Source organism: Raphanus sativus, chromosome 2 (genome assembly GCF_000801105.2).
Source record: "Raphanus sativus cultivar WK10039 chromosome 2, ASM80110v3, whole genome shotgun sequence".
Taxonomy (NCBI): domain Eukaryota; kingdom Viridiplantae; phylum Streptophyta; class Magnoliopsida; order Brassicales; family Brassicaceae; genus Raphanus; species Raphanus sativus.
Genome location: NC_079512.1, coordinates 16,090,944 through 16,115,446, shown reverse-complemented (window position 1 = coordinate 16,115,446; position 24,503 = coordinate 16,090,944). Strand labels below are relative to the sequence as shown.

Here is a 24,503-nt window from a genome sequence, read left to right as displayed (position 1 = left end):
GTGTTGCCTTATTGGTCAATCTATTACTTGCGCAAGAGATGATATATATTGGAAAATATTTTAAGACAATATAACTATTATTATCTTCTTTTACATTGTTTAAAAGAGCATTACTTGATATCCACTTACGCAATATATGTAACAATTATGAGTATTAATAATATTTCCTTATCAAAGTCTCATACTTATTCTACAATCTATTACTTGCGCAAGTAACTATATGCGAGTATTGGAAACACTTTATGGCAATAAAAATCTTACTATCTTATTCTACAAAATTTCTTTAGTGATTATGATAAATATGAGATTGTTTTATAATGTAATGTTTATTTTATCACGTTAGATAAATAAACAATCTCGCTACGCCTATTGTAATATTTTTATTTGATATGTATATTCACGCCATTTTTTTCTCAATATATAATAGAGGGGTAAATACAGGAGCACTAATATTATTCAATATATATTATACGCCAAAGATTAAAAAATGAGTTAAACTCCAATTGTAGCAATCGGTTTAAAGGATTTTCAAACTCTTCCCCAACTATTTTTATATAATGGGTAAACAATAATAGATTAAAGGAGCTTTAAAAAAATTTAGAAACAAATAAGAGGAATTATCGGGTCTCTGATAAATATAAAACCAAAAAAAGGAAACTGGGAAAATAAAACAAATTTAAGAAAACATAAACAAATAATATCTTAAGCTCATCCACTTTTACGTGCATCATCGACTTCAACTTCTTCGGTTACTTTGGGATTTTTATGCAACTCATATCTCTTCCTCATCCGAGTCATAATCATTAAAAATCACAACATGTGGCTGCACAAAACGTTGCACCTGGTTAGAGAATATATTGCGTATTGGCAATATTGAGTAAAAAAGTAATTTCAAAAGTACATGTGGATCAAACTGTTGAATTATTTATGCATCGTCAACCAGTTGATCAACAACATATGTTGAATTTTGTTCTTTCAGACCATAAGATTTGATAGTGATCCAAAATAAAACTTTTCTCCCAATTACATCTGTTAGAGATTGAGGTAAAATCCATGGATTTCCCTGAAAAATTAATGGAAATATTCATAATCAATATAATTGTTTGATATATAACTTAGTCCATAAAATATTATAAAAGAAGGAAATACCTCAGCAGCCTCTTCGACTAACTCAAAAGCAGATCTTCTAATGAGTTTATGAGCAGCATTGTTGAAAAGCAAAAACTTGGCTTTTGCTTTTGATTTATCAGTTACACGTAAAACCAAATAATAACTAAAAAATACAAAATTGCAATTACTAACAGAACATATAATAATATGAGATTATAAAGTTAGCAAGATCGATGAATATAAAACGGCCATACCAGTGAATAACTTGTTCAACATCTTTCTTGCATGCAATGCAATTGTATCGAGGGTTCAACTGAACATGGTTCTCAATAGCATCAAAATCATTTACTTTTCTTACGACTCTTCTATTGCAAATATTGCACGCAGTGTAGTACCATGATTTTTCCACATCAACAGCCTCAATCGTCACAACAACCACGCATTGTCCAGCCTACATTGAGTTATTCTAATAATAACAATAATTAAGTATCGATATCTAACTTAAATTAGCGCACACCCAAAAAATAAATGGTCGGCAATACGTTGCTACTTGTAAAAATTTACCGATTTTGCTTCTTGCATTTCAGAAATTGTTTTCTTCATGCTTGCCATTGCTTATAAAATACTGTGTATTGACAAAGAGAAAAAACCACCACTTAATCGATTGTTATAACCTAAACACAATCTTCATAATATAGAAGATATAGAGTGGAGATTGTAACCTCTTTCGTGACTTAATGGATATGGAATGACTGCGAGTATAGCACAAGTATTTATAAGAACATATGAGTAACCTAGGTACCCTGAAATATACGTGTGATTGAGTGGAAAGGAAACACTATATACATTTGTTAGAGCAACAAAATATTCAACTTGCTAAGAATACGGACATGAGTAGTGGTCAAGTAATCGTTTAATAGCATAAAATATTTTATTAAGTTAACTTTCATGAATTTCGTCATTAATTTCAATGCGAAGAGCAAGGCAAAAATAAACCAGCCGGCAAATTTGTAGAAAAAGGAAAGTAATAAGGATCGAATATGTAAATATTTTTACTTTCTAAATACAATGATCGACATCTAACCAATTAATTACATATCCTGAGTTTTATAGTAAAACATTATTGTGCAAGTAATCAACCTTCCTCATTATTGTCCCTGTTTTACTATAATTGATATTGATAAATTCATATGAGTATTGACCAAGTAATATTCAAACTGAGACAGGGTTCTAATTTGTAGTATGATAGATATTGATATGAGTATTGACCAAGTTATAGTAAACCACTTTCGATTTATGGTTATAGGTTTTTTACTGTTTTACTATAATTTTACTCTTTTCTTGTTTTACTATAATTTTACTAACCAAATTATATTCTCGGTTACCTTATTCAGGGGCCATATTCTCATCACTTCTTCCATTTAGCAAATCATATTTAATTAAAAATAAAAAGTAAAACAAATTACCATACGGTTTTTATAAGAAATTTTATTAGTTCCATCTTAACTACTTAAAACATAGAACTCGCTATTCTTAATTTAAAATGAAAATAACAAAAAAAAAACAAAGTACTAAGATCATCAAATATAAATTTGGTAATTAAGAATTTATCAAGTAAGAAAAAGCCATAACAATATGAAATCCGCACTATTTTTAATAATCGAGATCCAATACCCCATATTTGTTTTCAAAATATAAATTTAGGATTCAATGTCTTAGCTTTTCGATCCCAAAGTGGTTTACTAAAACCAATCGTTTAACTCAATATTTGATCCCTTGTATATTTCTCAATCAATATTCTCAAAAAGCTCAAACAGATCTTTGATATTGAATAACAGTTAATTTTAAAATCTATTTTAAAATCATGAAACCAATAACACTATATTTAAAATTAGATCTTAAAATGATAGAACAATAACAATTAATTTAGGTTGGATTTTCAAATCTATTAAAAACATGATTATAACACCCTCTTGATAATAGTGACATATCCTATATTTATTCGATATAATCGAAAACATAATGGTGGCAATTATAAACAGTATAATAGTAATTCAAAGGATTAAGATAACTTTTAGGGGCAACAACTTCAATTATAATAATAATAATCTCAAAAGATATAAAACTGAAAGCCATATTGAAGGTTATGGGAGATCCCATAGACAATGAAAACAGAACAAAACAGCCCCATATCCTAATAGAATTACATAACCATCAGCCACTTTTATCAGTCTTGAACTTTTTCGTCAAAGACGAACGTGGTGCCTTTCGATAACCACTTCGTTTCTTCCATGCTTTCAGCTGACCATCATATATGAACTTAGTTGGATTTTCGGAATATCCAAGCTGTTGCACATCAGTGTATTTATTCTGGTTTCCATTTTGTGCAGAATACTCAGTCTCGATTGTCTTATGAGTGCCCTGAAGTGTTACACATATAATATAGAAATTTATCAAGTAGACACACATTCAGTGTATAAATAAAAATAGAGCAGGATCACATACCCAAGGTACTTTCCTGTAAAGTCCATAATCTTTTATCATTTCGGAAAGAGGAATGATGTCCAGTACTTGGTAAGTATGGCAGTAATGTAGGACATTTTCTTTCTCTATAACGATTTTAAAAAAATAGGTTTCCCCTACTAACTGACTAAGCACCTCATGGACGAAGACGGGATCTTTGATCTATATAAGCGGGAAAATAAATTCCAAAAAAAATAATTTTTTTAGTTGAAGACACTTAAATTCTTATATGCTTACCACAAAAACAATTTTTAGACTTATATATTCAAAAACAATTAAATCTGTCTTTTACCTCGTCAGTGAGTGGACCGGTTAATGCATGGCAAGGGACACCTAGTACTTTTTCTGCAATTCGGTCAAGCAGAAGGAAGTTTGTGTCCCTAGTATTGTCAAGTACCACCAATTGTATATTGTATCTACATTACAAAATCAATAATTGCTCATACTTTTTGAAAGGTTTAAACAATAAAAATATATATAAGTGGATGCAAGTACTTACCTTGGCTGTAGTTCTGGCCCAAACATGTCACAGTTGGAGCAATAGTACTTTTCTGAATCATCACCCAAATTGTTTCCATATAACATGAGATAGCGCGGTGGAGATGGTACTTTTTGACCACAGCATTTGCAGCTCATATAGTACCAATTGATATCGTAATCAATGGCAGCAATTGAACAATAAACAATACACCTCTCTGCCTGGATATTAAATAAACAGAATATTATCCACTAAGTATTTAGATTATTAGTCCGAATTTGCAATTTGAATCAATATTAAAAATGTACCTTTTTGGTCTCAAACACCTCACTGATTGTTTTCATAGGGACAGGGGTGAAAAAATTTATCTTTTCGCCAATTTCCGGGAGAAGACAAACAGGATTCCAAGGAAGCAAATTTATATGCGTATCATGCTTGTTCAACCTTGAGAAATATTGAAATATATTAGTTGCATTTTACAGGATAATTAAGGCATAATTATCTATATAATAGGGGACTATATGAAGCACTTACAATTTTAAAAAGGCTTCTGCCTCTACCATTTCAGGTTTGATCAAAACTTCACTTACATCGTATGCAGTAGAGACAGAACGATCTGTCGGTCAGCATTTAAAAAAGAGCCAACTCAAAATGAAAATATTAGAACCAGTTTATTAAAAACGATTATTAATAGTTGTAATACTAAATGGTTACCTTCGAACACACTGATCTTAACAAATCGCAGAACGCATATGTTCAAGTTATCACGGTTTAGGTTTGAAATAGCACCACTTCCATGGATAGCATATTTACCCCACATATGAACCGTGAGGCGATCATCACTGAAAAAATATTATTTCTTAATATATTCGACATATTTTTAAAATACAATATATACTCAAACAAATTTATTATAGTATATAAACATACTATTGATTTCGGAGCTCCAGGGTAATCTTTTCAGTGTCTCTTCCATTTAGAGTAACAATCTCCACCAGACTGACCCCAACTATTTGACCAATCACATCTACAAAAATATCAAGAAAACAGTTCGAATGTGTTAGGTATAATATAGTAATATCATGGTCTTGTCTAGATTTTAGATAGAGAAATCTAATTGGAAATACTGACCAACCAAGTAGTTCGGGTTCTCCTTTCCAGACAAGATATCAATGAAATCAACTGGGTTAAAACCAGTTAGTGGACATGGGAAAAAATCGCACACACGTACACAGGTATAAAGATTAAACTCAATCTTGCATGCATGCTTTGTAGTTCGATATGAACCACTTGTAAATATAACTGAAAAATTTTCCAGTATTTTCCAGTACCCTTCTTTGAGTCTATACTCATAGCAAGGTACCAAATCTTCACATATAGAAGCATGAATCTTATCCCCCTGCCATAAGGATGATTTTACTATATTATACCTATCACCATATGTTTTATATGATAAACTAAGGAATCTAAATTTTAATACGGCTTACCATGTGATCGCACAAGATTAACTCGACTGTATGTCGACCAGCTGCGATATCCGACTTCCACATACGAATGATCTGAACATAAATCCAACAGATTTCATTGTTAGGATGGAGCTCTGAAACATAGGAGAAGGTAGACATCGATGTGTGCTCAAACAATTGTGTTGCTTTTGCTTTTGATCAAATTAGGTTACAAAAGCAAACAATTATATAGTACGTCAACCAATATAATTTTTTAGAAAACGAATATGAGCTTCCCATATTTAGAATGATACGTATGCAGCAAGGCATTCATTGATTTGAGTGGTGCATTGGCCGATGGATATTATTAAGCTTCATTTGAGTGGTGCATTCAAGTTTCAGTGATTTGTTTGAGCAACCTTTACAAATTTCTAATATGAATGTCTTGCTCATAAAGTATGTAATTATTACTTTCGTATTAATTATAACAGATGTAAAAATGGTAATGTTTGTATCAATCAAACAAACTATATTATTGCAGTAATTTATTATATGAATTCAGATTTGGAAATGTTTGGTCGATTAAAGAAAATAAATGATTGAGAAATTATCCCAAATTCGAACTAAAATTTTACTGTTTGATCTCTATGTAACATATTTTATTATAATACAAATTATAAAATAAAATAAAATATATGTGTGTGCTATTCTTACCGGGATAAGAAATAACATTTTTATATATTTATGAAAATATGAAAAGAAAAAGACACCGATGTTTTATGTGTATATATGTGTATGTTTTCTCGATTCAAATTTTTTACATATTTTAGACTAAACTTTTATTTTCATACATTTTCATATAATTTCCTCAAGTTTAGAGTAAACTTAATAAACTTGAAAATGTTTATTATACGTTCTGGTTCTTTATAACATTTTTAAAGAACCAATGACACATTGTAAACTCTCTCCGACATGGTTAACTGAAGAACAAATAGATGTTTGTAAAATAAAATTAAAAATCTAAAACACAATGGTACTTTAGGAAAAATAAAGAAACGACAATAAAATCCCAAAAGTAAAACAAAGCCATAACCATAAGAAAAAAAAAGTAAAAATTGTAGCAATATTCTTTATCACTCGCCCTTGATTTTCTTCCGGGATTGTTTCTTGGTGACGGAGTGTTGCTCCATTGGGCTTATAGCATGTTCTTCTTCGCTTTTCCTTTTAGACAAAGGAGTCACTGATAAATCACCAGAAGCAGAGGAAATATCATCCGAGTTCTGCAACATCAAAACCTACAACAGAAATAGTTGGACTTTAAAAGAAATGATAATGTGATAAAAAATTTCGAGTGGAAATTATTTTATTATTCCCATACCGATTTAGGAGGCAAATCAGCAAATTCCTCAATCATTTCACGGTCTTCAGTAGCCAATCGAACGACATACTGAGAGGTCTTTCCCTTTATGTTATCAGCATCAACCGAAATCTCAAAAAGAAATCTCTTCCCACAAAGGTCGCTAACCGCAATCGGTAAGATGTCGGGATCTTCATCCTAAGATCATAAATACTCGGTTACAGAAATATAATATACGAAAGTATTATTAGACAATAATAATTAAGAAATACCTCATCATAGAGTTCAGCAGCGGGATGACGAACAATAAGCTGAGCATTGATGTCAAACAAAAGAAACTTTGCTTCACCTGAAGCGTCCTTAACATTGGCTATTAATTTGAACCTGAAAACAAAACAAGCAAATGCATGACTTATAAACGTTACTCTCGTTCAATGTCACGTGCGTGGTTTCATAATAATACATTTAACAACTCTTCCTTGAAGATCAAAGAATACACTACCTGGAAATGACCTCAGTGTGTTCCTTATCGCATGCAATGCAAAGGAACAAGGGACGGTTATCAGCATCAACATTGGTTGTTGGCATAACTTTTTTGTTGTGGTATTTGCAGCTTAGATATTGCCACCCACGATCAGCATCTATGCTGTCAATTGTGACAAGAGTGACAAAAGTACCAACCTGATAGAATGCAAAAGTAAAGTTAATAAAATAGAACTATTATATTTACAAAGAATTATTCTCAGCAAGGTTGTATATATACCAATTCACTATCGATGATCTCTCTTATGGTTAGCCTCTCATTAGTCACAAAAAATCTAGCACGGACAGATGTAGCACTACCAACAGACCATTGGCTACTATCGTTGTTTGTAAGAGCAAGTGAATCATTAGGGAGACTGCAAAATAAAGTAAGAGACAAGTTGAAAACTTTTATGTATTCTGTTCTCAATGAAAATACAATAAGATATAGATGTGGATAGTTATAGCCACCTACACGTACCTTGCTTTAAAGTTCTCAATTAAATCCAGGGTTGGGTTGAGCAGTATATAGGTTGAATTATACCCGGTAGATATGGAGTAAGCACCTACAGTAGAACAATTTCTAAAGTTTTTTCATAACTTTCTATGAATATTTTAACAAATGTAGGTGGAAGAACTATACCTTTCCACTCTTTAATAGAACAGAACCTCATGATAGCTATAACCATGTTGGACATGTTTAACATACTGTAATCGTATACTTGTTTAGCATAAGAGCCCCAAAGAGTACACATCAACTTGACATCACTGTATAATGAGAAAATATAGGTTAATGTATCGATCTATTGTAAGCTAAGCAAATAGATTAAAAGTCTTAATATTAACAAAGTATTAAAACTTACTTTTGGTCACGTAACTCAATCAATAGCCTCAAATTATCTTTTCCCTTGATGACTTTGTTTTCAAGAGATCCGAAGTTAACTATTTGGCCAATAACATCTGAAAGAAAAAAGTAAGAAGAAGTAAAACTTGCAGTTAAAGCGTTCGATTTGTAATAAAATAGAAACTTAAGTAATCGTATGATATGACTCACCGACCAAACGACTGTTATCAAGCTTCCCATCAATAATATCAGTATAATCCACAAGATACTTCTTGGGAACTTCACTTGGGAAGTCATCCGCTGGTCCAACAAAAGTAGTTTGAAAGAATCCTATTTTGTAGGGATGCGCGGTAGTTCGATAATCACCAATAGCATCGTAGAGTTTGAATAACTGGATGACTTTCGCATCGCCCTCTGTTAGTTTCCCTTCAAACTGTTTTATGAGCTGTTCAGCAACTTGAGCATGAATTCTTGTCCCCTACACGGTGATGAGAGAAAGTTATTTATCATTCGAATTGAGAAACAAATAAAACACAGACCGTAGAAATGATACATCAAGACATGTACTTACTTCTTTATCGGCAAGCACCATTTTGATGGTGTTACCGGAATCTTTGTTGTAGTTTCTCCATAAACGAATAATCCTAACCTCAATACGCCATGTATCTTTACACGGTCTCAATTGTCTGATAAAAGACACTCGATTTTTGGTTGCTTGGACCATTGCCATTGATATTGAAATATATTTTTTGCTACGTGATTTGTTCAAAGTGTATGGTATAATATGTAAGACTTATAGTCGTTTATATATTTTTATCACTTTCCTAATGTTTGAAATAGACCGACATTATAGCATTAAGTGCCAACCTTTTGCGCAAGTAATTCGAAAATGTAAATAAGGATAGTGATCTTCATACCTAAATTTTTTTATAGACGTCATGATTAATAACATACCTTAAATTATAATGTCGCGGATTTTATTTTAAATAAACAATGTCTTATATTTATATGGAGTTTCTTCATATGGCAATTAGCATTAAAGTATACAATACATAAGGTAGAATCATAAAAATACAATATATATATATTTCTTTGCCAATTGCGCAAGTAATGTGGCTTTGCTAATACGGACTTCTTGCGCAAGAAGTTTCGTGAATATAAGGAAAATATAAAAATATAATTTCTAATTTAGAATGATTCTGAACCGAACGACTTAAATACTAATTGATGCAAGGATTGATTTGGAAGTTATAAAACATGCATATATTCTCAGAGATAAAGCTAAAGATATTTCACCCAGCTATTAGCATTATAGTAAGTTATTCCTTAATACTAAGATATTCCAAATCATTATAGGTCCACTTTGATAATATGATATATAAAGTTGTATTAATAACTTTTGTCAATGTTTGGAAAAGCTTCGATAAGCCATAGATGAATAACTTAAGCAAATACAACTTTAAGAGACAAATGTGGAAAAAGCTTATACATCTACTTTAAGTTAACATATATGAAGAGACAAATATGGAAGCTTTAATAATGCGTATTGTCATATCAGACCTGAATTACAATACGCATTTTATTTAAAAGTGTAACTTCAGCAAGTCTAAAAGACAAATATAGAATAATTCAAACCGAATGTGTTGCTATCAAGAAGCATGCAAGAAAGGACACACCAACCAAACGACAGACTCATGTGTTGCTATCAAGAAGCATGCAAGAAAGGACACACATACTTTTGGGTGTCGAAATGACAACACTTTTTTGTACACAGCCTTAACTCTTGCATGTGTCTTTCATTGTGCACAATGTATTATCACATCATACTCATCATACGATTCTTCTATATATTAGCCCTCACACTCGGTTTGAACTACACACTCACAAACATACCACTCACGTTTGACCACACCCAAAAACACTTCACTTCTGCTACCAAAAAAACCGCCCAAACAAACAAACAAGTTTCGATGGAATCACACACATCAGTGAAGAACTACAATATCAAAACCGAGTGTGATTCGTCAGCCAGTAATAACTTGAACCACTCAGATCCTGTAACCTATTTTGGCAACATGGACCTTTCCTATTTTGTTTATCAACCTTTGGAAATGTACACTACGCATGCTAGGTTGAGGGACAAATGCATGACGCATGGCAACCCTGAAGCACACTACATTGAGGGTGTAATTCAATACTTTATCGCCAATGATAAGATGAAAGGGCTTCATCATCTACGCGAAGCTTCTCGGCTAGACTATCAAAACGGTACGTATCTTTATGGTGTCTTAAAGCTTGCCTTAGGTCATTGGGAACATGTGGAAAAGTATTTGGATAAACTCGACTGGAAAGAATCACTATCAACCTCCAATGCTTGCTGGGAAAGAGTCAAGAACTCACTAAGGACAATCCCTGAAATTCCTCACCAAAGGTACTCATCAAATATGAACAACTTTAGACCACGCACATCGTGCAATCTCGATAACATGACTAAGGTGTGCAAGAAGTGTTACTACTATAAAAGGCTTGACCTATTTGTTCAGTTTGCTAAGAGTAAGGAGTAAAAGAAGGAGAATTTTGAAGAAGACTATCTATGCATGGTTGTAAAACTATAAGCTGCCTACTTTTTAGTTATGTTTTTAATTTTGATTTGTCGGGTTACTACCTTATGCTACTTTGTTTGTTTTCAGTTTATGTATTTGAACTTTCCAGTTATGTAACATAGTATGCATGTTCTGCACTATGTTTTACTTAATAAATAAATTTGGATATTCAATATATGTATTGATTATTTTTGAACTCTATACGAAATCATTCCAAATCAACTCATAATAAATAAGAACTCTTCATTCCACTATCATTGGTGATGGATTTGTTTTATAATTTCTAACTGGTGCGTCTTAACGGATGGCCTTCACAATTTCAATCAGAAGTATGACTCAACTATTGTAACAATAGAGCATATATATAGTAGCAAATTTATAATTTGTAAAACGTCATGATTAATAACATACATTAAATTCTAATTGAATCCATATTTGAACTTAACAATGCATATTTAATTTAAGGTAGCTTGAGATAATCAACTATATATATGCACATATATTTTGATTAAACATTGCATTATTAATAATTAACTATGCATATTTAATTTTAGGTAGCCTGAGATAACCAATTTTTTCTTGGACCATTGCCATAAAGGTATTAAACTAAATTTGCTTGATTTTTCAAACTGTATCTAAATAATATGTAATAATAGGTCATTAAGGAAAGTAGCAAATTTATGATTTCTAGCATTCTATGATTAATAACCTACCTTAAATTCTAATAATAGCCATATTTATTATTGGAATCAATAAGGCATGTATATATTGTCGATTAAAGTTTGAGTTGATTAATATGGCTATTAGGAATGAAGTATAAAATAATTAAACATAAAAATTCGATATGTAAACGTCATATAATTAAACATAAAGGGTTCATATCAAAATAAAGCATAATCCGAGCATGATAATTATGTAATTATACATAAAGAGCTAAGTTGAAAACCAACAACATAAACCGAGACATAGATCCAACTTAAACAAACCATCTTAGAAAATGGTTTCAAAAGATAGGACTTTGGGATTTGATCGAAGAGATCAATCGTCCAACCAAGCTTCACCCAATTTGCACCAATCGGGATTTGGCACTTTCACCTCTCGCATCCTATCATGAGCAAGTCCGAGCTCACATATAAGCCTCTGCTTTTCCTTCACCGGACCAAACACCTTCTCAACTTTGTCAAGCATCTGAAGCTTGGCTTGGAGTCTTTCAAACTCGACCTCCATCTGATGTCTAGCCTTAACACCTTCAACATGCTCCTTGAAAATTCGAAGGAGGGCACGGTAATGAAGCCTCATTTCCCTTTGCCCTTGTTTGTAAGCATCTTGCAATGTTGTTCCCGATTCATGAACAACCGGATCATTAAGCCGAATATCGTTTGAACTTGCCATACCGTGTTGATTCTGCATGTTTTTAGATTTGTTAATTTTCATTATTAAATTTTTATAATAAATAAAAATGAAAAATTTATAAAAAACTAAGATATTTCTCTATAGCCATCAATATTTCCCACTAATCAAAACATAAACTAATATAGCCATAGTATCGTTTTCTATCCTAAGTAATCCAAAGTTTTTGCTTTGCATGTTGATATATTTTGAGTAAAACTTCCATTATAACAAAATCCCAATGTTTCTTAAGATAGATCAACGATCCGCCCCCATTCTTTACACAATATATATAGTTATCAACTACAAGTAACAAAACATAAACATGCAAAACAATGAGAGAGAGAAGAGAAAGATCAAAATATGAGAGAGATCAGAGAAAAATGAAAGAACTTACATGGAAGATCTTGGAGAGACACGGTTTGGAGGTTGGGAAATAATTAGGGATGTCGAGTCTGCTCCACATATCATATATATAGTTCCACGATTTCCTTTAATGTATAGATGACACGATATATAATAAAATGTGTAATCTCCTTTTTCCTATCATCTAAATCTATTAATTTAGGTGGTTGTTCAAATGTCAAATCAAATTAAAAGCTTGCATTATGAAAACTAAACTAAATATCCTAAATAACAAAATAATCATAATGGATACAATTTCGAATTGTCACCTCAAAATCATAATTATACCAAATTAATATAATTACTTACCTTCTTTTGATTACTATTATATGAAGTATAATAATGCTTTCTCATGTTTCAAATTCTTAATAAAATTTAGATTATGTGAAATTATTACTAATTTCCTTCGTAGGCTATTGGTATGTTAACTATTTAAAAATGCATGAAGTATAGTTTGGTATAATTCCTAATGTTATATAAATATATAAAAGTTAATACACTTTCTTTGTCAATGTAATATAAAAAATAGCCTTTTTAAATATAGAAAGTAAATTACCACTGATTCGTGATTATTCAGCTTACCAAACTTTCATTTATGATTGCCTTGGCCCTAAAGTTCTTATTTGGTAGAAGATACTTACGTGATTCACAAGTTAATTGATATGTATCTAAATTAACTTCTTAATTCATCTAAGGTAAGAAGATTGAAGTTGTGACAAATCAGTACTTTGCCTTATTTAATCAGTTTCTATGTTTGGAAATACATGATTTACCAATGCCTTCTCATAAGCAATTAAATCTTATTTGTTATTTAAATATATTATTACCAATTCCATCGGCAAAATTCCCATACATATTGCCTTCTATATTATAGTTTGTAAGTCATAATGTTATGTAAATGAAGCTTACCAAAACTATACTATTATTGCCTTGCCCCTAAAGTTATATTGAGTAGAAGACAATAACGTGAGATTCGAAAATTTTATGATATTTTCTAAATTAATTTGTATCATATAATATAAGAAAAAAATTGTAACTCTCTATTGCTATAAACTATGTATAATATAATAGGAGATTGAAGTTGTGATCTTATTACAATCACATCAACAATAAGATTCTTTACAAATCGTATAGTTAATTATAAAATCGATGCTTTGTATATAAACTATGTATAATATAATAGGAGATTGAAGTTGTGATCTTATTACAATCACATCAACAATAAGATTCTTTACAAATCGTATATTTAATTATAAAATCGATGCTTTGTATAATAATTAAATTTTCTAAAACTCTCATTGGTATGTAAACTACAAACTCTTTTGATCTTTTTACAATTAAAAGACAAAACATATGAGTTCAATAAACTCTTTTGATCTTTTGTGACGGTTTTAAACATATGCTTAAAGCAACATGAAAGCCAATTGTGAAAGTAATAAGAAACCGAGAATGGGATATGCGAATGAGAACTTGATTACTTATATAATAATAAGTTTATAGTGTAACAATTAACCAAGATTAGAAAACGAGATAATGTCTTCATAAAAACATAACCAAAACACAAAAAAACATTAAACATATTATTATTGAAGAGATGGCTCATGGAAGAAACATTTGTGGCTCGTTGAGGACGAACCAATCGATCTTCGGTACATAAACATCACTTGCCTTCGCCTGGGCAAGCATGAGATCCGACTCCAACTTCTCTTTCTCTTCCTTCAATGCATCATTGTTGAAGAGATCGTTAATGAGTTCCAGTTTGCCTTGTATGCGCCACACCTCAAGCTCCTCTTGAAATTTCTTGTACTCGGCATCCTGTTGTTTTTTGAGCATCATCAGTTTGGCCCGGAAATAGTTTGTCATATCCTCCACACATTTGTCGAATACCCCTTCTACGGGAGTCCCATAGTCTTCAGCCATGAGCGACTTGAGTTTGAGGTCGCTTACAAAGTTTTCCATGGTGAGATCTTCGTCTGCATGCAATGATCTCTTATTTGGTTAGTAAAAAAATAACATAATAAAAGGGGAATTTCTATACATAATAAAGTTTTCCACAATCACTATTTCACTAAATCCGTTGCATGAAGAATAGTTACTAATCAAAACTAATCTAACTTGCCAAACATCACGATTCGTTATCTTCATGATTTTAAGAGACCAAAAAGAAGAGAGTTGATAGATTACAATTAACAGAAAGTGAATAGACAAAAATGTAACTAAGTAAACTCGTGATGATTTACTACCCTAAATCGAGAAAAAAAAATTACTAACCGGATTTTGAAGAGACGAAAATGTTTTAGAAGAGCGTTTAGAAATTGTAATGAGAAAGGTGGGATGAAATGAGATGCGTATTGGTCTTATTTATAATGGAAAGGGAAGACTCTCCAAGGGTTGTCTTTTCACAAAACTAAATCGGTTGCCATCGTTGTCGAAACAAATCTTATGGAAACTAAATCAGTTGAAATCGTTTTTTACATAAATGTTATGCAAACTTACCAAATATTTTTCCTCTCACACATTATAGTTTCATTAGGACTTCAATAACAATTTTTTACTAATCAATTATTAATAATTAACATGATTTCATTTTTATCTCGGATTTAATTTCATTATGACTTACATTATAATTCATCTCCGGAATTATAATAATTATAATGTTTCATTTTTTACACATATTATGAATTCATTAGATTTGTCCAACAATTTTTTTACTCTAATAATTATGATCTCGTGATCGGTAAATAATAACATATTATGGTTTCTTCTAATTTCTTTTCTCATAAATTATAGTTTCTGAGACATTTTAAATTATTTTAAATTACTAATACTCTAATATGATTTTTTTTAAAATTACCATTACTATAAACATATTATGGTTTTTTTTTTAATTACCAATACTCTAATAAATTTGCATTGTCACATTAATATGTCATTATTAAGTTACCATAATAGAAAATTTGAAATATATATCGATTAGTTAAAAACGTATATAACTATATTAATTACATGGTATGTGTTTTTGGAAAGATTTGGCCGATGATATATATTTCAAAGGTACTATTAAGATTATAAGAATTAATCCGAGAGTGTCTTGTATGATCGACTCTCCAACGGTTGTGTCTTTTCACAAAACTAAATCGGTATCCATCGTTTTCGAAATAAATCTTATGGAAACTAAATCGGTTAAAATCGTTTTTTACATAAATGTTATGCAAACTTACCAAATCTTTTCCCTCTCACACATTATAATTTCATTAGGACTTCAATAACAATTTTTTACTAATCAATTATTAATAATTAACATGATTTCATTTTTAACCATGATTTCATCTCATTATGACTTACACTGAATTTCATGTCCGGAATTATAATAATTATTATGTTTCATTTTTTACACATATTATGATTTCATTAGATTTCAATAACAATTTTGATTTCGTGATCGGTAAATAATAACATATTATGGTTTCTTCTAATTTCTTTTCTCATAAATTATAGTTTCTGAGACATTTTAAATTATTTTAAATTACTAAACATATTATGGTTTTTTTTAAATTACCAATACTCTACTATATTTGCATTGTCACTTTAAAAATATGTCATTATTAAGTTACCATAATAGTACCTTTGAAATATATATCGATTAGTTAAAAACGTATATATCTATATTAATTACATGGTATGTGTTTTTGGAAAGGTTTGGCCGATGGAAAAAAATAATTCAAAAAGAAATTAAAAAAAATCGACCAATAAGATTATAAGAATTAATCCGAGAGTGTCTTGTATGATCGCCACGTAAGCAGAAATCACTAAAGTGACTTCTCTTTTAATGTATAGGGAGACTAGATTTTGACCCGCGCTTTCAAAGCGCGGGTTTATTTTCCTTTATTATTTTTAATTACAGCGTAGATTTATTTTCTTTTATTTTTTTTTAAATTGGCAAATATTTAGTAAATGTCATATTTTCATATATTTGTTTTTTTATAAAAGACTTAAGCCTTTTATTTTTCTTTATCGTGTTTCATTTTAAATGAGTATAGGCCTGAGCACAATATCCGGATCCGAAGAACCAACCTGAAACCGACCCGAAAATCAGGGTTCCAAACCCGATCAGACCCGGGGTAAATATCCGAATGAGTTCTAAATTGCTATATCCGAAGAACCGGTCCCGAACCCGACCCGAACCGAGAACCGAATGAGTACCCAAAGATATCTGAAATGTGAATATATATCTAAAAATCTATGTTATAATTATATTTATAATTATTTTAATATTTTAAATTAATATTATAAGTTAAATATAGTAGTTATTTTCAATACTTTTGAGTATTTTTGGATAAAATATGATAGTTTGGATAAAAGTTTATCCAAAAAAATTGTATAGATTGGATATTTTTGGTTATTTTTGGTTACTTTTGAGTAATTTGGATACAAAAATTTGAACCGAATTGGATACTTTGGTTACTTTGAGTACAAATAACCAAACCCGTTTTAGATACTTTGGTTATTTGGTTATTTTCAGGTTCTTATGCATGAGAACCGAACCCACCCGGAAAGACCCGACTCGAACCCGACCCAAAATTTTATAATATCTGAATGGAGTTTAATTTTAAAACCCGAAAAACCTGATACCCGAAAAAACCGATCCGTACCCGAATGGGTACCCGAACGTTCAGGTCTAATGAGTATTTATGTTTAGAAAATTAAAGTTTATTTTTAATGAACTAAGTTGGTATAACTTAATTTTATTATGTTGTTAATTTTTTAAATAAAAAATTATATACTCTTAATAAAGATTTATACTTTTCAATGAAAAAATTCAAATTTTTTTATGAATGCTTAAGTTATATTAAAAAAAAAAAACATAATAATTAAGTGATTAATTTTTTTACACTACACAAAATATTAAGAATGGTTGAAAATAAATTATTTGAACTTGGAGGAAAAAATAAGAATTGAATATGATTTCTTGATCGGCCCAAATGGCCCAAAAAAGATCTGATGTGGGGAGTGGGCTGGATAAAAAAATGATCCAATATAGATATGTTATTAATATTACTTGATTGCCCTTAATGAAATAAGCAATGTGAGTTAAAGAAAGGGCATGTTTAGTAAAAAATCCAAATGTGCTTGTACTTTAATAGTATAGATTTGACTCAATATAATTCTTTCAAAAATCTATGTATAAAAGCTAAGGGAATTTCTCAGTATAGTATGACACCCAAGAATATAACAATTAGATTGACACGATTACATTTTGCTATAGAAATATAAAATAAATAAAAATGTCTTTGACCAAACAAAAGAAAAAAATTATATGTTACTCTATAATGTTTCAAATACCTTATATTATATTTTTATAGTAATCACAAGGTCAGCATAAAATATTTACTTCCTATTAGATATATATAGTTTATTTGCACAGAAAGATAAAATATATAAAAACATATTTGACCATACAAAAAAAATCTTTCACTTTTATAATGTTTCAGTTACCTTATATTTTAGATTGTTTAAAGTAACAAGGTCCACACTCCACAAAACTATTTATCTCCTGAATTTTTTTTTATTTGTATAGTAACTACAAAAAGAAATTGAGAATATCTAAGGAAGTTTTTTTTTTTTTTGAACGTCTGAATTGATATTAATCAAGATGAGTTTAAAAAAAATACAAAGGCAATGCCTTCTACCCCAAGGTAGTGAAAAAACAAAGACAACCATACTCTAAATAAGAGCCAAACGTTGCTTCAATGTTGTTCTCTTGAGATTCTTTCGTGTAGCCAAGAAGGTCCTCCCATAGCTAGATAAGATTGGAACCGACCGTCTCGCAAAACACTTCTTGCGATGTCCCGAGCTACTCCATTAGCTGTTACTTTCTCACTGTCAAAGGTTATTATCTCGAACTTTTGTTTAAGTCCCAGCACTTGTTGCAGTAAGCCTCTGTGTCGTGGCCACTGTAACGGATGTTTGATTGCCTCAATAACCTCTGAATAATCAGAAAAGATGTTCACCTTTGAGATTCGGAGGTCGCTAAGACTTGTCATAGCTAATATTACACATCTCAGCTCAGCTATGAAACGACTAGGTGCATGAACGAGAGCATCTCGAGCATGGTGAGTCACGTTTCCGCTATGGTCCCTTGCGATCCAAGCCACCCCACTATGAAGATATAAGTTTCTCCAATTGGCATGAACATTGCATTTAATGACACTGTTCTCTGGAGGAAGCCATCTTTCACAGTGTTGGAGAGATGTAGTTGCCATTAACGTAGAGTTGGAGGCAGTATTGAGCTGGAACCACTGATCTACCTCCTCTTTCGTGTCACCAGTGAGTTTCGTTCTTGATACTTGCGTGGCCGCATATAGTATGGAGTTTCTGTTCTTCCAAATTAGCCACAGCACCCACGGTATCAATCGAACAAGAGTTTGCTCCTTGGATTTGTCTTTCATTAAGTTTAGAGCCAAAACAATGTTCTCTTCAAGGGTATGTTGCAGAGTGGAGACAGGGAGGGCTAATCCTATATCTGCCCAAATACTGATTGCCACTGAACATTGAAACAAAACATGGTTTATTGTTTCTGTTCCATTGTTGCAAAGTTTGCATCGAGTTTCCACCTCCAAACCTCTGGAAGATAAGCGATCAGCTACCGCTAGAGCCCCTGACATTGCTCGCCAAAGAAACATGCGAATTTTTGGAAGAGTGGGGATTTTCCAAATCCGTTTCTTGATGTCATTACGACTCTGTTCCTCCGGTGAAACAGGACCTGATGTTGCAACTTTGTTAGAGGCAAGCAGCTGATAACCACTTTTGACCGAGTAAACTCCATGTCTTGAATATGCCCATATAAAGCAATCAGTTGCTGAGCTTGGTGCCATTTGTTTAATTCGAAGAACCTCATTAGGTGGGAAGAGCTCTGTTAATGTCTCATTATTCCACCCTCCTGAGCTCGTAAGTAAGGAAGAGACCTTCAGATTGACATCAATAAGTGCTTGACGATTAACAGGTCGCCGTGGAACCTCATCCATGGTCCATTTTTCGCACCAAACTGAAGTTTCTCTCCCATTCCCAATAGACTTAACGAGTCCCTTTATGAGTAGCTCTCTCCCAAATAAGATACTGCGCCAAGCATATGAAGGACGATAACCCTTACCACACTCCAAGAAATCTCTGTTAGCATAGTATCGTCCTTTATATATTTGAGCTAGTAGACTTTGCGGTTCATTGAGTAGTTTCCATGCTTGTTTAGCCAATAAGGCCTGATTAAAATCCTCAATGTCCCTGAAGCCTAATCCACCAAAAGCTTTCGGTAAGCATAGCTTAGGCCAAGAGACCCAATGTATCTTCCTCTTGTCTCCACTTTCATTCCACCAAAAAGACGCCATAGCGCTCATGATCTTTTGGCAGTGATGCTTAGTTAGTCTAAAGCAAGACATAGCATAGACAGGTAGAGCCATGGCCACAGACTTAAGAAGCACCTCTTTTCCTCCTAAGGACAACATCTTGGCGTACCAGCCACTTAACCTTTTACCAAGCTTTTCACTGATGAAAGCTAGTAGCTTCTGTTTCGAGCCGCTGAAGCACTCAGGGAGTCCCAAATACGTTCCTGCTCCACCTTCATTCTCGATCACTAGCAGTTCTGATATCAGACGACGCATCACCGGATCGATATCAGCTCCAAAAGTGACGGATGACTTCTGAAAGTTTATGACCTGGCCAGATGCTTTACCGTAGAGCTCTAAGCAGTGTAGGAAGTTTGAGCATTCCTTTAAGGTAGCTCGGCAAAGGAACAAACTATCATCAGCAAACAAAAGATGTTGAATAGCTGGACAATGTTTGGTTAACTTCATCCCCGTGATCTTGCCTTCCAGTTCAGCTCTGTTCATCACATGAACCAGTGCCTCTGCGCATAATATAAAGAGGAAAGGAGAGAGCGGATCTCCTTGTCGTATGCCCCTTTCTGGTGTGATCCTCCCATACGTTTGACCATTCAAGAGCACAGTGTAAGTGACTGATCTTATACACATCATCATCCAATGTATCCATTTGCTATCAAATCCCATTTTCTGAAATAAGACTTCCAAGAAATCCCACTCCACTCTATCATAAGCCTTTGACATATCCGTTTTAATCGCAATGTCATCTCCTTTGCAATTTGGATTAGTCTTAAGGCCATGAACCATCTCATGTGCTATGAGCAAGTTGTCTGATATCAATCTACCCGCCACGAAAGCTCCTTGTGTCTGTGATACCAGATGAGGCAAGATAACCTTCAAGCGTGTACACAGAATGTTGGATACTATCTTGTACGAGACTGCACATAAGCTGATTGGTCTCAGGTCTGACATTAGAGTAGGGTTCGGTTTCTTGGGAAGCAAGCAAAGCTGAGTATAATTCCAGTCTTGCGGTATGGCCCCTTCGATGAAGAACTTCTTCACCTCTTCAACTATCTGAGGACCAGTGATAGCCCAGAACTGCTGAAAGAAATGTCCCGTCATCCCATCAGCTCCTGGTGAACTATCACTTTTGATAGCTTTCACCGCAAGCTTGATTTCTGCATCTGTCACAGGTCTCACTAGACTCTGATTCATTACCGCCGTTACTCTAGGATTTAAGTCTCGAAGGAGCTCTGCGGCACCAGTAGGGTGATAAGAGGAGAACAATTCAGTAAAATATTGTAAGGCTATATCACCTTTGGCCTCTTCTGACGTGTGTTCCACTCCATGAGAATCAACCAGAGTTGGAATATTGTTCTTCATTTTCCGAGTTTTAGCCCAACCATGAAAGAGCTTTGTGTTCTTATCACCCGCTTGTAACCAATTGTTCTTGCTTTTACGCCTCCAGAACTCTTCTTTTTCTTGGAATAGTTTAGCAAGTTCCAACTTTAGATGTATCATTCTTGGCATAGACGGCACTGTCTTCCTTTCTTCTTCTTCTAACTCTGTTCTGAGTTTGGCAATCATCTTCTTTGAGTTACTGATCTCGTTACGTTTCCATTTAGAAATCAGCTTTCGGCAAGATGCAATGCGTTCTGATACAGTACCAGAAGATCGCCCTTGAACATCGTTCCAACCCTTTCGAACCAGCTCTGCAACTTCAGGTTTATTACTCCACCGTTTATCATAAATGAATCTCCCCACATGCCTTGCACTTACACCTGCAACACTCGTCAATATGGGTCTGTGATCCGAGCCCAAGCGCTCCAGATATTGCGTATGAGAGCGAGGGAACAGACGAAACCACTCTGAGTTCCCAAAAGCTCTGTCAAGGCGGCATTGAATCCACACCTTTTCTTTGACGCCATTTGAGATGATTTCTCTAGCTCCAACCCAAGAGAGTTTATCTCTTGAACTCGGGACCTCCTTAATCTGACAGTCTCTTGCCATAGACCGAAAGGGATAAAAAGATGATTCTTCTCTCATTGGACCACCACTCTTCTCAGCTGAGTTCATCATTTCATTAAAATCACCAACGAGGCACCATCCCTCATTCCTGTTCAGGCCAATAGTCTTAAGATTGTCCCAAACAATCTGTCGTTGTTGCCTAACAGGGTCTCCATATACAAAGGAGATGAAATATACCAAGTCCCTTTGTTTTACTCTAACATCAAAGATCCTGTCACTTGCAGACAGTATCTCCACTTTGTGTGAGTCTCTCCAAAAGAAAGCCAACCCACCACTAAGACCCACTGGATCCACCATATAAATGTGGTCAGAACCCAATGATCTTTTAAAGCCTCCAACGTGATCACTAGAGTTTTTAGTCTCTAGGAGAAACAAAAAATCTGGGAGATGCTCACGACACATCTCCTCTAAATGTCGAACTGTCAGGACGCTCCTCAAATCCCGACAGTTCCAACTGAGTGTAGTCATTGAGGGTCGGGTGGTTTCTGGTGAACCATCAAACCATCACAGTGTTTTGTCATCTTTGACGAGACCTCCATCCCTTCTCTTGCTTTCCTCTTCACACTACTGTCACCTTCATCTTGAACAGGGGCATTTTGTTCTGATTTCGAGGACTTTCTCACTCCTTGAGAGGCTGGTTTAAACCTCTTCCACGATGCTCCTGTTCGTTTAGATGCTCTGTTTTTACCACTTCCTCCTGATATTGACTGATCATCACGACCTATTGAAAACGCCACTCCTACGTTTATCAACATGTTATCTCCTGAGCCTTCAGCAGCTCCATGAGGTTTTGTCTGCGGTTCAATGTGAGCAGTCATCGCCAACGAGAGACTCTCCAACTGTCTACCCGTTAATGTGAGACCATCCTTTGGAATCAGAGCCTCAGCTACTCGTGGCTCCTCTTCTGTTTGAGCTTGCTGGCTCTGTTTTGCTTCCTCTGTTTGTGTTGCTCGAAAGTCAAAAACCCTGCCAACATTCTTGTTCTGCACGCCAGAGATCGTAGGATGATTCTCTAAGTGGAGATAAGAACTCTGAGCTCCAGGGTTTGTAGAAATATCACGGAGAGCCTTCACCATCTTTGCTTCTCTGAGACGTCTTTCTTCTGGATCAGTGCAGTTCATATAGAACTGCATCTCCTCGAAAACCTCTGGAGCAACCAAGGACTTAGAGGGGAAACCCGGGGGCGCCGTAGGTGCTAACAGAGGCATGATAGATCCTACTAGGTCAGGATGATTCTGTCGGTGAATCACTGGCGCCAAAGCGACACCTTTTCCTTTGTCCGTACAATTCTGTTTCATAGCTTTGAATAAAGGGCATCTCTGTTTCTCGTGTGAGAGTCGGAAGCAATGAAAACACTTCTTCCTCACTCTCTCATACTCCACCTTCACTATTGTGCTTCTCCCACCAGGTAATTGCATCACCTTAGTGTCTCTCACCGGTTGTTGGAGATCCAGAATCACTCTTACACGTACGTACTCTTGCAGGTGAGGTTTAGTTGGATCAAACTCGATATCCTTGACATGACCAATAGGATTAGGGACCGCCCTGATGGTTTTCAAAGTGAGGTAGTTCACCGGGAGTTGAGAGAGTCTGATCCACACTGAGGCTTTTTGTAGATAGTCTGGAGGGGGGAATTCCACCCATCGATCCATCATCATTCCCCAATCTTCAGACGTCCAGAAACCTTGGTTCAGCACCGTGTTGAGGTCTGTTTCCAAATCAAAGATGAACTGGAAACTCTCGTTGGACAGAGCTATACCTCTCACCTGATCATAGATTTTCCAAATCCTAGGCATAGTTCGGAGCATACGAGCCATGTTCTGACATTCTGGATTTAAAAGCCTCCCTATCAGACTCTTTTCATTACGAACGGCCGCACTATAGTCTTCGTCGTCCGTCAATATCACCGGTAAATCTTCCTCCAAGGACATCGCTTGCATCACTTCATCCAACCCTCTGTCCATTAAGAGCAAAAACAGAGGATTTTTGAGCCAGAGATACTTGTTTGTGGTTGCTGTATTGATTTGAGAGTTCGACGGCTGCTGCAAAAACCCTACAATAACACCTTGCTTGCTTGAAGATTTGAAGGAAAAAAGGATTTTTAACGAGATTTGCATGATATCTTGAGTTGAAAATTGGAATTTTTCCAAAAAAATCTGTTTCGCGGCAAGGAAAAGATCCTCCCGGTGGTTATCTCCATTCTGATTGGTCAAGAGAGACCCTCTGCCTGAGGATGAGTATTTGGTTTTGAGAGAGAAAAAATAGAGAGAAAACGCCATCCGATCGAAGTCAAGAATAACCTCATCTAAGGAAGTTTTGTTTCTCTTTCTTTTTATTTATTTATTTATTTTTTTGAGAGCAGGGTCGGTCTTAAGAGTAGATGTTGCTCAAAGCAAATATACCAAATACAAAACTAAAAAAATATC

General features: G+C 33.8%; 5 protein-coding genes across 5 annotated transcripts; all 5 read right to left on the bottom strand.

Moving 5' to 3' along the window:
* Positions 1-925: 925 nt before the first annotated feature.
* LOC130508577 (uncharacterized) lies at positions 926-1,722 on the bottom strand. The gene is made up of 4 exons (XM_057004153.1): positions 1,675-1,722; positions 1,365-1,561; positions 1,150-1,273; positions 926-1,063 (listed from the first exon to the last, which is right to left on the bottom strand). Exons 1-4 carry the CDS (start codon positions 1,720-1,722, stop codon positions 926-928), a joined length of 507 nt encoding a protein of 168 aa, XP_056860133.1.
* Positions 1,723-3,324: 1,602 nt separating this feature from the next.
* LOC108835619 (uncharacterized) lies at positions 3,325-4,931 on the bottom strand. Its single transcript, XM_018608853.1, has 6 exons — positions 4,826-4,931; positions 4,646-4,727; positions 4,420-4,555; positions 4,133-4,332; positions 3,926-4,049; positions 3,325-3,531 (listed from the first exon to the last, which is right to left on the bottom strand). The coding sequence occupies exons 1-6, from the start codon at positions 4,929-4,931 to the stop codon at positions 3,325-3,327; spliced, it is 855 nt and encodes a 284-aa protein (XP_018464355.1).
* Positions 4,932-6,689: 1,758 nt separating this feature from the next.
* LOC108835609 (replication protein A 70 kDa DNA-binding subunit B-like) lies at positions 6,690-9,009 on the bottom strand. Its single transcript, XM_018608844.1, has 10 exons — positions 8,851-9,009; positions 8,490-8,757; positions 8,299-8,395; positions 8,079-8,203; positions 7,917-8,001; positions 7,677-7,812; positions 7,416-7,594; positions 7,186-7,297; positions 6,935-7,111; positions 6,690-6,851 (listed from the first exon to the last, which is right to left on the bottom strand). The coding sequence occupies exons 1-10, from the start codon at positions 9,007-9,009 to the stop codon at positions 6,690-6,692; spliced, it is 1,500 nt and encodes a 499-aa protein (XP_018464346.1).
* A 2,717-nt stretch (positions 9,010-11,726) lies between these two features.
* On the bottom strand, positions 11,727-12,835 carry LOC108841513 (uncharacterized). The gene is made up of 2 exons (XM_018614274.2): positions 12,669-12,835; positions 11,727-12,286 (listed from the first exon to the last, which is right to left on the bottom strand). Exons 1-2 carry the CDS (start codon positions 12,735-12,737, stop codon positions 11,921-11,923), a joined length of 435 nt encoding a protein of 144 aa, XP_018469776.2. The 5' UTR covers positions 12,738-12,835; the 3' UTR covers positions 11,727-11,920.
* A 9,706-nt stretch (positions 12,836-22,541) lies between these two features.
* LOC108835589 (uncharacterized) lies at positions 22,542-24,041 on the bottom strand. The gene has a single exon (XM_018608825.2). It carries the CDS (start codon positions 24,039-24,041, stop codon positions 22,542-22,544), a length of 1,500 nt encoding a protein of 499 aa, XP_018464327.2.
* Positions 24,042-24,503: the final 462 nt, after the last annotated feature.